Raw genomic sequence first — 16,866 nt, 5'->3', positions numbered from 1 at the left:
AGCGGTAATTCCCTCGCTTGATTGAATCATGGTTAATCACTCTCTCCCTCCATCCATCTCGCTCTATCTCTCACTCTCAATCTCCTTCCTGTCATTTCTCGGTGTATTTGTGCAGTGATTTTACGTCACTTGTAGTGTATGTTGAGTGTCTGTATGTTTACTTGTTGATTGTGTGGTATACATAGGCCACAATATGGGCCGGAGATGTGAGAAAAGTCCTTTCTTTGCCCTTTCATGAGAAATGAAATCACAAAGCAAACACCGTTTCAAACCATTTTTTTATTCTCCAAATATACAGAGCAAAAGCATCATAGATTCACAAACCAATACGGGTATATTACAGCATTTTTTTTTCTTTTTCTTACATAGAGAGGGACACTGCCTGAAAATAGTGGTTTAACCAATATCATTTACAAATGTACATTACATTGAGGCAAACAATGGTTATTCTTTTGATAACGTTGTATGAATGAAATGGAAATTAAGTTACTCAGAGCTTGAATATACAGTATTCAGAAGAAAAATATTTGACCTGTTGGATTATAAGGGGTGTAATATATCAACAGTTCAGATCCTGACAAACCTACGATCAAAAGCAAGTACACTAACAAGACTCAAATACATCTGGGTCTGAACTCGCTAGGGATATTTCTGCTGTTCTGTTGCTTTCTTCGCCTAACACATTTTTTTCCCATCAGCAACGCATTCTCAATGTTGCTAATTAGATGAGAACGAAATTAGTAAAAGAAAAAACGTGTCTGAAAACAGGTATGTGGTAATCGACGGCATTAGTAATAATTTCCTATGAACGTTGGAGTTGGCACTTTCTGAAACATTTTGCAGCTTTTATCACGCTCCGTAGCGGATCAGTGATGAGGAACCAGCATGGCGATGCGTGTAAACCACCCTTAGCGGGCATGGACCCCCTCCTTGACGGTCGTTAAGTTTGGCATGATTTATGATCAATAATTCTTTCTATTCATTGATTAAATTATTTTTTTATTCAACCAAGCAAGATGTTTGCGTAGAGAGTTCATCATCACTGATGCCCGTATAGCCGAGGACCATTACCAAACAACTTCAAAACAATATGAGCCTTTTTTCTTGTATCCCCTTCTTTTGGGATGGACACAGACGTTTTGCTGTTGTTGCTCATTTCTTCTAATTTCTGTTTTTGTACCAGAAAAGAGACAGAACCACATAGGCCTATTGTGTAATTGTTCAGAGTATGGTTGTGTGTATTCATCAATTTGAGCGGCGAGAAAGAGAGTTTGAGAGCATGAGGGTGAGAAAGAGGGAGGGAGGGGGAGGGGGAGGGAGAGAGACAGGGTGGCGGTGAGGAGGGGAGGAATGCAATACTTTGTGGATCAGGGTAGACGTTTTGTAAGAACGTAAAGGAGAGCCTAATGGTAAACTCAGGTTGTTGTCGGAGGTGGGAGTGGTAAACATTTTGGCTAGCTAGCCAACATATTACAGTATATCCTCCCCTCAGATGGCAAGTTATTAAGGCAGCATGGCGCGCCCTGACTGGCCACGCACCTGAACGCTTCCTGAACCCCTCCTTTCATGTAAAATAATTTAGTAATATTGACCGTTGAAACATCTGTTTGATTCGAGATGCCATTGAAGAAAGTCAATTATTTTGGAGATCATTTTTTACCCTTACGTATCGCGTGACGGAGGCGCTGCGTTTGTATCTGCTTAAGCCACTGCTGTGGATGAAGAACATGTCCTGACCGCCCAGCTTTGTTGATTTGAATACTATGTGGAAGATTATTATTTTGTGGTACTTTTTACTGAAAATGTTCCATGTCTTTCAGCACTCCCTTACTTACCATTTACATAACTACAACCATTCCATGGTACATTCCCCATCTGAACTCGTATGGGCTCCACTAAAACAGTTAGGATTGGAGGACATGTTTATGAGGACACTTGCTGACCAACGGCAACTCCACTTTGAATCAAGCCTAAAATGGCGATTAAGAAAAAACACATCATATTATCACAATCTCTTATGCACGTCTAAATCATGGTATGGCTAGTGTTTATTTTGTTTTGTATTTTGTACAGTAAAATAAACATATCATACCCATTGCCTCCACATTTCAACTATAAGACACACAGTTCTGCATGTTGAATTATGATAATTGCTCACACAAGTCACATATTTTTTTAAACAACAAGCTGAAGTCTGTATAGGTTTGTAAGAAAGAAAAAAAATAGGACAGAAAGAAAAAATCAAATGACCAAATGATTGTCTGTACAATATTGATGCCGCAGGGAATTGTTCAGCTCTAATACAGTGTGAACGTCTGAGAACAAAAGGAAAAGATGGCTGGAAAATTATATACAGAACGAGGCAGCTTTAGAGATTTATATACAATGCGCTAAGTGCCAAACTGGATTATCAGCATTGAAACAGAGCTTTTTGTCTTAAGCTGTACAATGGTTGCCAATCCACTTGTAAATTGGAGTCCTAGCCACTGCCACTCAAGTGGAAAACCTCATTCCAATACCTTGAATATAATCATATGTAAAGTGCTTACAGCAAAATCAGCAAGCTTTTGATGGAAACGGCGCGGCCCTTATTCTGACAAGCTGAAAGCCAGGATGTCTTTATCTGAATTTAACTCTCATCCCCTTCAGTCTACCTAATTTTACTGGAAAAATAACAAAACAAGAAACAAACAAAAGATATCTGGAATTGGGATAATGGTTTTGCCGTCCATGAATCGACGAATAGGAAATGACATCACTGTGAATGACCGTTAAAGAGCAATTTTACTGTATATTGCGTTTCAATGTTTTTTTCCCGGAAATTCTATTCAGTTTTCAAAAATGTAATCATGTACGGTTCAAATTGATTCCATAAAACAGGATTGGACGTGATCTTGAAAGTCTCCAGACATTTGAATAGCTTTTAAATGTTTTCTTTTTTCATGATGGCTGGAATCAATTGATATACAGTATGATACAATCATGGCTGGAGGGCAGACAAAAACTCTGTTAGACGCTCAAAGAGTCACCCTGATCCAACGAGGGCTGGTCACCTAGTGCTTGGAGGAGCAACCTTGAGCTCAAGACACAGGTCATATGTACAATAACAATAGCTTGCATTTGAATGTAGGGACATCTCTCTCTCTCTCTCTCTCTCTCTCTCTCTCTCTCTCTCTCTCTCTCTCTCTCTCTCTCTCTCTCTCTCTCTCTCTCTCTCTCTCTCCTATAAAAGTGTATCAAAGTATTCTGGAGCAAATTCTCAAATGAGGATTTCTGTAACATACGTGCACTTTAATCAGGCCATTAACCATTAAGCAGACACTATAATCCAAAAGAGACTTACAGTCAATTCAGACCTTTTTTTGTATAGTAATTGAGTTAATGTGCACTTGCTCTCAACTAAAATAAATAGTGTCAGTTGAAGAGATGGTAAAGTAAAGATGGTACAAAACAAATAAGAAAATAACTATGTTCACATTAAAGACTCATGCCACCAACATCTGTAATTCTGTTAAATTAACAAAAAAATAAAATAGTAGAAAAGAGTACGGTATAGATATAGAGTGTAAACAGTGGTTTTACTAGCCACACAATAACAAACTCCGCTCAACGATAATGTTTACATTTCGGTTCCCTTGCGGAATATGAGTGATGCTCTGCGACATATACAGGAAAAACCACTTCCTCGTAAAGGGACGTCACATTTTCATCGCCTCTGTGTGTGTTTCTGTGTGTGTGTGTGTGCGTGTAGGCAGGGTTCTCCTTCCCTGGGGGCAGGAAGTTGTGCCCTTCTATCACAAGAAGATCTGGGAGCAACAAGGAGGATGTAGCTCATCATTATCGAGGGAAAAAAGATGGAAGGGTCCTCTGTCTTCCTCCTACTGCCACAGTCTGTGACAGTGTCAAGTAGTCAGACCCCTCGAGTCACAAGGAGATTGTTGTTGGAGAAAAAAAAAAGAGAAAAGAAAGCGATTTACACTTCTCATTTGAAGCTGCTCCCAAATGACTCACATCCCAAACTTCGGAAACATTAGGACGCGAGGGAGGAAATGAGAAAATGCATAACACACACTGATATTCCTTTATCTCGCGACGGCAAACGCTAAGTGATGACTCCGGGATTTATTACCACATCCCGGTCGCTCCTATCTGCCTTTTTCCGAGGGGCCCCAGATGCCCGAGGAAATAGGCATCCTCATAATTGTTTGGGAAGTCTGTGGGCACATGTGGAACGTTTCATCTTATTCCACCTACTTAGGAGATGAGGTTTGATAAGCCAGTCGAGCGGAGCCCCATTGTTTTAAGAACGGGAGGGGGGGGGGGCAGTTTAACAATGTACACACTTCAACATTCAGCATGTGTTTTGAAAAGCAGCCGAAGGATCTCATCATGTTTGCACACGTTCCTACGAGTGTCTCTTCCCCCCATTGACAAGACTCTCCACGTTTTTCAATGGCAATCGCCCAAATAAGTCTCCCAATACTTCTTCAACCAGAAGGCCTGATTGTCACGCTCTTGAGAGGACTTTTCCTCCATTCTCCAATTAGGCTCTGTATTGAAATCCCCTCATTTCTGTTGTCTCCGTGTAGTTGGCAATTAACCTCCAAGTGGCACTAATTCCCGTAAGAGGGTTGACAAAAAAAGAGAAAGAAAAAGAGACCCGGTCAATGAGTAAACTTTGAAGGGGGGGTGTAAGGCTTCTTGATCCACTGCTTGGGGGGGGGGGGGTCATTTAGAAGTCTGATCGACAAGTGAATCAAAGCCGCGACCAGATTATTGTATCTGGCGGCACAAGAAAACACGATTTACAAACCAGTGTTCATTGAGAAAGTCTTAGTATGACGGAGCCCGGGTGGCCCTGTTGAATTGCGTGGTCGATAGGTAAGTCGTTCCTTACTCGACCGTCCCTTGGGGGGTGGGGTGTTACGGTTGGGGTAGGATGGGGGGGAGTGAAGGGCGGAGGTGGTTTGCGGGGGGGGGGGTGGTTGTGTACCGGGTCAAACGTGGGTCTGCATGCGCTTCTGCAGGGGCTTGGTGAGGTCCGAGTTCTGGGACGAGGACTGGGAGTAGTGGGAGGAGGAGGAGGCGGCGGACGCCTTGCTGTCCTTGTCGAACTGCACGTAGCCGTCCTGCTTGCTGTAGCTGCTGACGCTGCTGTCGCACTGCGTGTCGAGGAAGGAGCTGGAGTCGCTCAGCGAGCCCCGCTGGAACTCGCGCTCGCACAGCTCGATGGAGCTGCTGCCCATGCCCAGCACGAAGCGCTGGCTGTAGTCGTACAGGCGGTTGGGGCCCGCGCCCAGGGTGGAGTAGATGTTGGTGAAGGACATGCCCGTGGGCACCCGCTGCTTGCCCAGGGTGCTGGCGCCGGTGGGGTTGCGGGAGGCCTCGGCCGGCGGGTTGCCCGCAACCGTGGGGGTGTGGTGCTCTTTGAAGGTGTTGACGCTGTAGTAGCCGTTGGTGGGGTCCTGTTGTGTGGTGTGGACACCGAGGGAGAGGTTTGTTAGTCAATGCACACTAACAAAACTGTTGGGAAGGAGATGTTTTTTTTCCTGGTGTTAATTGGGGCAGGGAGACGAGCCGGAGCAGTGTTTTTTCTCTAGAACAATATATTTGTGTTGGCGCAGAGAAGAGTCAAGGTCAGCATTGACCTTATGAGAAGCCATATTGCAAACCCGTTGGCCCGTGTCAAAACCGACTTCGATGTACACATCACGGCCCAAGAGATAAACAGAAACAGAAATATTACCAAAGCTCAGAGTTATGATTCTAATTTTGTCAACCTTCCTGCTAACCTCCGAATGTTTTTACCAGCTAATTAGGAGGACCTTGATGATTCATAGTTTGGCATCTCACATGCCAGTAATGGAGCAAAGTTCACTCCATTCCTTACTTTAATTGGACCCATAAGGGTTGGAATGTCTTTAACTTCATGTAGGCCCAGAGTTGGCTTCTAAGGCCACGACTTCCATACTTGTTGTCAGCCTACTCTGCTCCACCAACTACGCTGTTGCCACAGTTTCCGTGAGGGATTCGAGAATTTGCGTGTTTGTGGCTGTGCGAATGCATTTGTGTGAGAATGTGTGCTTGTTTGGTATCTGTGCGTGTATGCGTATATGTGTGTATGTGTGTGTGTGTGTGTGTTTGTGTGTGTGTGTGTGTGCATGCTCACTTCGGAATAAATGTAAATGTCAAGACGAGATGAGCACACTGCCAACTCCCAATAGGAGACTGCTAATTATAGTGAAATGACAGTGCCAGACAACCTGAGAGGATTCCTTGGTTCTGCTTGTCATTATCAAACAGCGGCCAGGGAAGCTGTGGGTGTCTCGCCTTTATCGCTGCCATGGTCCCTGTGCTCCGGTCCCTAGCGCTCTTTCATCCGCCCCGGACATCCCCAACCCCCCTCCCTCCGTGGGGTGTGGGGGAGTGCAGGTGGAGACAATGATGGAGCACCTCTGGGTGATGGCGCTGCCGGCGTTCATTTGGCCGGCGGTGGTATAAACAAACTGGATTTTGCCTCTTTTTCTGGGACTGCGAAAAGCGTTGGCACGATGCAGGGGAAATTAGTGGACGATTTGTGTCTAAGTGATCTAATAGGGTCATTATGACTGTATTATCTATTTGCTAAACGTAAATACGCTGAACGCATTGTTTTAACGCCCGTCTGTATAATTATCCTGCCGGCGCGGTCCAAACGCCGGCTAGACGAGCACAATAAGGAATTACTATACATAATCACAAAACATATTGTTGTTTGCTTGAGTTCTTTTTTTCGACACTGTGTTTAACATATCTTTTGTTAAACGGCTCCATAACTCAAACAGCCCGCTGTTTGATTATGATTACAGTGCTGCCTTTTTTTTCAACAGTGCAACAGATTGGGGATTATAACCCACAAATTAGAGATGTGTGCACTAATACGTAATGGTCTTGGCTCGGACATGGGAGCTATACTTCAGGGCCATCCGCCTTTGATTCTTGCATCACCTTTGATGATGGCCTAATTAATCAAATTAGATCTCTAATTGGATTCATTTTCGCCCCCTGGCTTTATCCTTGCCCAACCATGGGTGGCAGGAGAGGGAGATTTATGCCTTTCAGCGATACCGGTGCCTGCGTTGGAGATTGTGGGTGCAACACATTCAATACCCACTCTCTCTTCCTCTACTCCCCCGCTCCCTCCCCCTCTCTCTCTCTGTCTTTCTGTCCCCTCCTCTCTCTGCCCCCCTTGCTCATGTTATTTTTTCTGTCCTCTGGATGTACCTTGATGTGTTGATACTCCTTCTCTTCCTCCTGCAGCACCTCCAGCTGTTTCAGCACAGACTCCTGTTGGAAGTCCCCTCGCTCCACCTGGATGGGAACCAGGGGAAGAGACAGAGTGTAAGGGAGGGCGGGGCGTTCTGAACTGCTGTATTCAACGCTGCGCAACACAATACACGGAGGGGGAGCACATCATCATGAAAGGGAAATAGTCAAACGTGTTCACCTCATCTCTCTCGGGGACCAGGAAGAAACATGAATAATGCAAATGCCGAAAGAACTCATGTTTTGCAAAATGCAGATGTTAAAAGGCTTCTACCCCCCCAGCAGTGGCGTTCCTACCCATTAAGTGTGATGAAGATAATTACAAACCCAAGACTTCTCACTGTAACCGCCATTGCCTTTGAGGGAGGGGGGATGCATATGTAAACCACAACAATTATGTCTTTCCAAAAAGGCGGGTTTCTTGTAAATGCCTACTTTGTGACTATGTGTGTGTGGGTGTTTGCGTGTACTGTGTATCTGTATGTGTGTGTGTGTGTGTGTGTGTGTGTGTGTGTGTGTGTGTGTGTGTGTGTGTGTGTGTGTCAGCTGCTACAGTGACTGCTGTGCTGAGACCCACTCTCCTCATCGGAATAAATGGTGTGATGCATGCACTGAATATAGAGTCTGAGTCATCGACAAACTGTTTAAAACCCTCGCAGTGTTCCAATAGCCCGTTTAGTGCACAATAAAATGCTATTCTGCAATTAAATCTATCCAATAAGAGATGAAAATTAGCCCCTGTAAAGGACATGTACATGCTATTAAAGAGGATATCAACAAAAATAAAATCAACGTTTCAATGTTTACCATTTCACTGCAATATAGACACTTATACAGCAAATATATGGTGAATTTGTATCCATCAATCAGGAGCGGGTATAGACTCCAGTAGGGCCTACAGGTAGACTGCGCTCATTGGGGACTCGAGGTCAGGGAGAAGGGCGGAAGGAAAAAGTAGCATGGTCACTCACACTCACCATCAGCTGCTTCATGGAGGCGTGGTCCTCGCTCTCGCGAGCAGCGTTGTGGTCTTTGTGAACGATCTCCACGCGGATGTCGTTCTTGGCTGACGCGGCCCCTTTATGATCTGGTGGCAGACACCGAAACAGATGAGAGGAGCCGAGTGTCAATGATCCGCACAGACCCACCCCCACTGTGTGTGTCCATGATGATAATGATGTCCTCCCACGCACTTCAACGACCCCTGACTCCTCCTTGATGTCCCAAATAAGAACACAATACTGTTTGTAGCCAATACAAGAATGTTCCAAGTTGTTGGTCACACGGGTGGGACACAATCCCACACAGCTTAACTAATCAAGGTCAACGGCCCCTGTCTGGGACAATATTGATTTGTTGCATATCAGGACGTCTTACTTTCTGTCTTAATTTTGCTTGCAAGTTCTCTCTGGTGAGCACAGATGGAGACAGGCAGAGTGGGCATCACCAGGTGCGCATCTTCTGTGGAGTACAAGATACAAAATCAGACGTGGTGAGGGGGCGGGTAGTGCAGTTTAGTCACAGACTGCCTGAATTAACTGTTCACTTAGTTTCACTATCTCAGTTTCACTAACATGGACCACTGGAAAACAAGGCCGTTTTTGCATTAAGATTTACATGCCTCAGACTGCTGCATGCACTTTCAGTCTGGCTGCATTCATGGCATTTATATGACATTACCAGTATTGTGTCTCATGTACAATACATTCCTAATCATTGAATCACTGTGAATGTCAAGTTTTCGATTATTAAAGTTAATAAAAGCATAACTTCCAATAAATCACCATAGTGGGGGAATAACAAGGACAAAAAGGATCTCAATCTACATACACATCTTGAGGGCACATTTTAAACCCTGATATGACATGCCATTTGCCCATTTCCGATACTTGTTTGACCAGATGACCGCCGTTTTGTTTTGTTTTGCAAGTTGGCCCAATGATCTTGTATGCTTTGGCTGGTTGTGCTAGTTCTGCCACCGGCTGCAGAGTGAGTGGCCAGGGGAAAGAGAGAGAGAGAGAGAGAGAGAGAGAGAGAGAGAGAGAGAGAGAGAGAGAGAGAGAGAGAGAGAGAGAGAGAGAGAGAGAGAGAGAGAAATATAGAGAGGAAGGGAGAGTGGCGGGGAGGCAGGGAGACTGACCAAACGTACTTCTCTGTGAGCGTGTGCAGCAGAACGCTCCGACGGTGCCCATGACGACAATGAACGCCACGAACGCTCCGACCGCTACTCCGATGATCACCGCCACGGGCAGGGACTCTGCAGAGGAACCCACAGAGAATCAACCACCATTGTCCCCTTCTGTCATGCGAATGGCGCAGGTAAACAGAGGTGCAAGGGAACACATTGAGGGTACAGTACAGGTCAGTGCCGCCGTTGAGATGGCACAGCATTTTCACAGACATCTTTTATGGCTGAGCCCTGCTGACAAGCAGTTCGCGGTGCAGCTCCACGCACACGTAGCTTATCTTATCGACTTATTCCTTTCAATCCTTAGCACAGGCCAGGGCAGGGAAAGGCATGGGGTTGTGTGTGGTTTCCATTACCCAACATGAGTCCTGAATGGTCCTGCACAATCCATAAATCCCGAGATTATAGCGCACTCAGGAGAAAACAATTAGTGAACGGTTTGTGTGTTATCCCAGTAAACAGGCGTGGTGTGATCATGCTGTCTAATAACTTTTAATTTACATTCTGCTAGGTTAATAAAGATATTTGGCTGAGCGATTTTGTTTTTTATTGAGAACTTTATGGAGTGTATGAGTGTATTAGAGCATTCGTTTGAGTATGCGTGTGTGCATTTGCACGTATGCATACAAGCGTGCTTGTTTGTGTGTGTGTGTGCAGGTGTGTGTGTGTGTGTGTGTGTGTGTGTGTGTGTGTGTGTGTGTGTGTGTGTGTGTGTGTGTGTGTGTGTGCATGCAGGCAGGAAGAAATAAAAACTGCAGGGCCCATTCATCTATATCCTGCCCTTGCTGCAAAGTGCACTATAATGAGGACCTGAGTCCACATTAATGACCTTCTCCTGCTTTAAACAAATGCAAAACAACTAAGTGCTCTTCCATTAAATACCATTAAAGCCCATTTAATGTCACCATTGATCAATGTCACTTTCGAACAAGAAGCTTATAATTTATCATTTGGGGATAAGTGCAATGAAAACAAATAATGGGAGATTTTTCTTTCTCCTGAAAATTAGAACTGTGAGGGCAGGGTCAACAAATACATGTATTCATTATGTAACAAGCCATCATTTATGTAACAAATAGAGGGCATCTTAATGAAGATATGGAAGGGGCAAACAATGCCAGGGCGCATTGTGTATGAGTCATCCGCTAAGGCGCTGCCGTGATGAGAGAGCACACTCACACAATGCAGTGACTCCCCCCCATCCAATTGGCTCTGGTCCTTGAGTCGCTCTTAATCTTAATGAGCAATAGCACCAAACCAATATGCCAGGAATTTATCAGTGTCATTAACTCACACGGTAATTAATAATGCAATCAAAAGGCCATAGCCGTGCGCATGCTGCCCCGCTCTCTATTCTTCTACCATTAGCATGAGGCTAGATTGGCCCAAAAAGTAGGTTTTAATGGAGTGTACTTTCCTGTACTCAGGGCCGGGAGAGGATATCAGGCTTTGAATTCTGATTCAGTTTCAGTTATGCCCCCCGGGGTGGTCCCCTAAGATACAGCCTTTAGAAGCTCTTGTTTCACAACCAATCCTGGTTAAAATGTTTAACACATTTTGAGAGTGATTTAAGGATTAAAAATCACTGTAAAAATCTCGGTCTTAAATCAGGGTGTTCCCTTTCAAATAATAATTCTATATGCTGTTTGAATGTTTATGTTCTACATCAAATCCGAACACATATCATTGTAAGAGCATACTATGTTTGAAATAAGACCATAGCCTTTCAAAACTATTTGCATCCTATGAAACTTTATTTCAGAGGAGCTCATGTTTCTGCCAAGGAAGCTCAGCCCCCCCGCCCCGTGGCTCCACCATAGTTCAAAGACTGTCGGGAATATATGTTACAGATAACCAATTCAATGACGATCAAAGTACCATCATGAGATATACCATGGGATACCTATGTTTGCTTCTTCTGTTCCCATTATAACGCTTAACCAGGATTGGTTGTGAAACAAGAGCTGATTGGATCACATGTACGCCAGCAAGACGAAAGAACCGTGCAAACAAAAGCAGACAGAGCTGTCCACCGCCTGTCCGTCAAATCAACTCCTTATTCAAGTGTGATGCTTAATGATGCCAGGCAGTTATATGCAAAACACACATTGGCTGATGGTCCTTGTCAGTAAAAACAACGCACATCCAACTGCATTATGACGACACACAAAGAAAGAGGGAGGGAGAGAAACAATGACACTTACATGTAAATGCTATCATATGAACAAAAGCTTTCAGGCGCAAGCAAACACACACGCACAAACACAAACGCCAAACACAAAGACACCCACCCACACAGAGAACCACACATAGTATACCCACACACACACACGCGCACACACACACACACACACACACACACACACACACACACACACACACACACACACACACACACACACACACACACACACACACAAAAAACACACACACACACACACACACACACACACACACACACGTCCACAGAGAGACAGAGACGGACTGACAACACGCTATTCCGTAGAGAAGAGGAGGGTGGAACCCGGTTTCGGACCTTGGCTCCCACCTTGTTCCTTCAGCCGGATGATCTCCGTGTCGGAGCCGAAGCTGTTCCACGCCGTGCAGTTGTAGATGGTCTGGAAGTCGGCGGGCACGATGTTGCTCATGGTGAGCGTGGAGATCACCCCTTCCTCCGTACTGACCGTCTCCACCGTGTAGCGGCCGGACGTGCCCGACTCCAGCACCGTCTCCTTCCAGGACCAGGCCTGAGAGGAGCAGGATCATCAGCATCAACCAGGACACACGCTCACAGGCGTTACCGTCAGGGTGCCCCCGGAACTCACGCCGTCAGACAACACAGCGGGACGCATGAACACGGGTTCTGAGAGGGACACAGCTACACTATGTGTACTGAAAGTACTCCTTGCTTGGGTTCTATATACTGTATATATACTAGTCATAATAATAGTAATTTCAGACAGGGTTATCGTTTGGGAACGGTCAGATGTGCAATGTTTTGTTGGTGGGATTAGTGTTCTAAAGCATTGGATGGTAACCTTTGCATAATCTGTCCATCTCCCCCTCCCTTCAGGCTAATTATAATCTGTGAAGTGGTCAATGGATGTTTTGACTTCAAGTGGAATTTGCCAATAATTTTCGTGATTCATCGAACATATACATAGTTGTAATTGCTCTTTGATAAATGAGCGGACAGAAGTATTTTCGTGTGATTGGCTGGAATATTACAACTCATCCAGCTCCAGGGGTAAATTATTCACGATGAAGCCAGAAGGACATTTTTGTGTTGACATATTTCCCTTGACATGTTAATAACCCATTGTCCGCATTGAACTTTAAGGCATCGCTGAGCAAGGATGGTAAGGCATTATGCATGGCATGTTTGAAAAGAAATTGACATGGAAGTGTCAATGACTCAATAATAAACAGTTGGAAGCAAACAACATCTTGAATGACACTCTCAAACTGAACAGTAAACATGCAGGTTTTAATGTCGGAACACCACATCCAGATTCCAAAGTAACTATTCTGACAAGCAATCATGTGAACCTTGTTGTGCCTAGCTCGTTTAGGAGCACAACCAAGAAGGGGGGTTCACACAGAGACAGGTATATCAATTGCCAAACAACTTTGTCTATAATCCCTGTCATTCAAATGACATATGGATAAATGCATCTATACAAACCCATACTCACAGAAACACACACATGCACACACATACAACCGCACGTACGCGCAACACACACAATTGCAAACACGCACACGTGAATAGTAGCATAAAAGGAGGCTGTTTACGGGGGTTCATTAATCTTAATGGGATCTCTTGCTTTCAGAGCCTAAGCAAGAGTTCAATTAGGAACAAATGAAGGGCCTGAGCGTGATATCTCTACCCCACCCACTATTCATACACAACTAATGACAGTGAATAATATCACAACAATAGAAGTGATCCTTGCTTGCATGTTTTCCATTATTATTATTTTTAATTAAGTAAATTAAGCGAACAATAGCATAGCGTCCCATTGTTCAAGCCCCCTGAACAAATACATGCATCTCGCACGGCATGATGGTCATTACGTGTCTAGTACTTAGGTGCGGCAGCAGCAGGAAAACATGCATGCACGCACGGACGCCCGGACGCACGCAGTACACACACGCACAGACACAGACATGTATTAAAGCAGGGTGAGTTACTTACGATGCGGTCTGGCGGTGGGGTGCTCCGGATGAAGCATTTGATCTGTCCTTTCTCCCCGTGCAGAGCCTGCTGTGTCTGGGTACTGGAGATGGTCGGAGGACCTGCCAAGCAAAACCAATAGATCAGCGATCCGTTCACCAGATGCACGTCAGGAACAATAGATACACGGACACAGCGAAACAGTTTGATTTACAGCTCATCCGCTAATGTCAACTTTCATGGAGAGTAACTGTCGTCTGCTGCTTTTGGCCAGCTTCATAATTTAGTTTGATGGGAATGTGTTTGTTTTTTGTGGCCGGTTGACAACGTTGTCGGATGGATGCGTTAGTTGATTTCCGACAGCGATGCAGTGGACTAATAGTGAGGACACTCTAAGCACAAGAAAAAAAAAAATAGGTCCAGGTTAAGAAAAAGAAATAACATTTTAAATCAACCCCGGAGGTAGACAATACTGTCTGCAAAGGTTTCACTTTAAAGAACGGATCTGAAATACCATCGAGTTAGGGTCAATAAGAAACCTCGCATTTTCATTGATAAATACAGGCACAGTTTTAAACCATAAAAATCAGTAATGGAGAGAAATAGTGATATCAATTTTCCAAATGGCCAATGTGAAACAGGAGGGGGAAGACTCCGGAGCAGAGCTTTTCTCACAGAAGTACTCCGTGCTCAGTGAGCCGTCTGAGCGAAGGAAGTCTATTTCCAGCCAGCGAGGTCAGCACTCTAATTAACACATTGTTTATACAGGTAGCAGGGGAACCGCAACCTGAGCCATTTGTCATGAACGGAGACACTATGGCTGAACAGGAGGGCTGACACGCAGATTGACCTGGAGACGAATTGGTCCCGATTAGAGTTTTTGTTAGCGGATTGAGAGGTGATGTTTCCTGCCATACTTCGCAGAAATCGGCTGATGGCTTCGTCCAACTGCTATCTGTAATGAGGTCGCCTTTCGAAAAATAAGGAAATAATACCTTATGTGACGGTGAATATATCTAATATTTTCATTGCGGCTGAACTTCCCCAGGTTTCTACAAATAGCAAGGAGAGGTGTGACTGGACGCCACATGTGAATAATTGGACCTTTGAAAGAGCCTTGCAGTAGCAAATGTTAAATCATCTCTATAAAAGGTTGGGGTTAAGAGTGAGAGTCTGCAAGAAAAGGTGCTGCCAAGGAGGCATTTTCCTGATTAGAGAGAGAGAGAGAGAGAGAGAGAGAGAGAGAGAGAGAGAGAGAGAGAGAGAGAGAGAGAGAGAGAGAGAGCGAGAGAGAGAGAGAGAGAGTGAGAGAGAGTTAAAGAGGGAGAGAGAGGGAGAGAGAGGTGGGGAAGAAGGGAGACAGAGATTGTAGACTACGAAGGGAGACAAGATGCCTCCCAAAAACCAACTTCCCTGACTCGCACACAAACTCCCGCTCCCTGGCATCTCTTTGACCACACATAATTGCAGTTTATTACCTGTCTCTTATTAAAACAAATTAGCATTTTAATGAGATTTTGGCAGATGGCGTCTCGGTGTGCTAGCGGAGGAATGCTCCAAGCAGCGGCCACCGCTATGTGGGGAATGATTGCAGATAAATGAATAACGCTGTATTAAAGACACCAGCACTCCCCATCTTATGATCACCTGCTGACGTGGAGACCTGCGTTGAGTATGAGGCTGGCCGTGATTGGGCACTTATGCGGTTGCTGTGGTCGAGGTTTCAAACTGATTTGACTCCGACGTGCCACCTCGCGCACGTAATGTATGTGCTGTGACTGTACGTATGGGATCAGGGGCGACGCCTCGCTCGCGTATAGAAAGTAGAAATTGAAACACTAGCTTGGATCAATGGGTTGCAGCGTGCCCCCCCCCCCGCTGGGGGGCAGGGGAGAATCTGCACCGCGGATCACGGCTGTAAATAAGATGAATGAAATATAATAATCATACAGGCTTATCCCTCTGGCTCAGACAGCTTGGAGGTACTGTGTTTGTGTGTTTGTGTGTGTGTTCAGGTGCGAGTGTGTGTGTGTTCAGGTGTGTTTGTGTGTGTATGTGTGTGTGTGTGTGTGTGTGTGTGTGTGTTCAGGGGTGTGTTTGCTCCTTTGTTTGGCTCTCCTGCTGTGTGTGAACAGGCCAGGTACCACCAGGCTTGGTAACCAGAGGAGGCGGGCGGCGATTGGGGGGAATGCGAAAGGGGGAGGCGACGGTCCACATACGTGGGTCGCAGGACGGGCTTTGAAGGACTATGATACACAAAGTCACACACAGCAGCCGCGTTTGTCCGTTTATTCCCCCTCTGAAGGTGTCCTGTTGTGCTGTACCAAATGTCCTCCTCTACAGTGCTATATATCTATGTGCTGTTCTTTATTTTTTTTTAGCTTGGACATGAGTTTGAGCTTGAGATAGCATAATTAATGTTAGCTCCCATAAATTGTTAATGCTAATTACCGGGTGAAACCTGGTATTACAGTTATGTGTCTACAAAGTCTGCATTCAAGAATATATTGGAAAAGTAGGTCACAGGAAGCTATTTTTTATCTAAAAATCAAACCAATTCGATAGATATTTGAATACATTATGCTGCTTAGGTTACGATCAGATTATTATGCAGATTTTACCATCATTAATTTCCCACAGTTCCATTCCAGATAGAGTCAATGTCGGTTTTAGAAAAGTGCAAAAATATTAATTTCCTAGACCTGTAAAGACTATGTCTGGAAGCTAGAGACACAGAGTCAAGAAGGCTTATTATTAATAACAATCAAGTGCTTTGCAGGATATTGCCGGCTCTATTTCCTTTTTTCACTTAATGTGGTAATGGTGTATCTGGCCTCTGGCGACCCATTGGGACTAATATCTGATGGTTTACACAGCACCGCACACGCAGATGCATTACACACACAGCAGACGTTACATATTAAACACAACACACACGTAAACACCACTTGATCGTCATGCGGCTAAAACCTGTGCATATACATATAAATGAGCATTTATACGTATACACCGAACCTATGGCGCTCAAGTGTTTGCGAGACAAATTCCCTCAGGCAGATGGATTCAATCACTTATCCGCTGCGGCATTAATATGAATATGGATGCCGACATATTGTACACTGAATAAATAATCACGCCAACCTGGGTGAACCTCTCGTTAATTGTGTGCACTATTTCATACAAGCTCATGCTGTAT

The 16,866-nt window shown here is 44.7% G+C and overlaps 1 protein-coding gene across 13 annotated transcripts in view; it reads right to left on the bottom strand.

Moving 5' to 3' along the window:
- Nucleotides 1-264: 264 nt before the first annotated feature.
- kirrel3b (kirre like nephrin family adhesion molecule 3b) overlaps nt 265-16,866 on the bottom strand; it is a 152,110-nt gene continuing 135,508 nt past the window's right edge. For 2 of the 13 annotated variants that reach the window (XM_030380685.1, XM_030380689.1), the window contains exons 10-16: nt 13,692-13,792; nt 12,030-12,240; nt 9,446-9,562; nt 8,683-8,766; nt 8,277-8,392; nt 7,264-7,350; nt 265-5,465 (exon numbers count right to left, since the gene is read on the bottom strand). In XM_030380685.1, coding sequence (XP_030236545.1) covers nt 4,998-5,465; nt 7,264-7,350; nt 8,277-8,392; nt 8,683-8,766; nt 9,446-9,562; nt 12,030-12,240; nt 13,692-13,792 — 1,184 coding nt within the window. In that variant the 3' untranslated portion in view covers nt 265-4,997. The remainder of the gene's footprint in view (nt 5,466-7,263; nt 7,351-8,276; nt 8,393-8,682; nt 8,767-9,445; nt 9,563-12,029; nt 12,241-13,691; nt 13,793-16,866) is intronic. The other 11 variants (XM_030380686.1, XM_030380696.1, XM_030380687.1 and 8 more) reach the window with 6 other exon arrangements.

Source organism: Gadus morhua, chromosome 16, assembly GCF_902167405.1.
Source record: "Gadus morhua chromosome 16, gadMor3.0, whole genome shotgun sequence".
Lineage (NCBI taxonomy): Eukaryota > Metazoa > Chordata > Actinopteri > Gadiformes > Gadidae > Gadus > Gadus morhua.
Note: the sequence above shows the minus strand (reverse complement) of the source record. Positions and strands in the feature narration are given on the sequence as shown.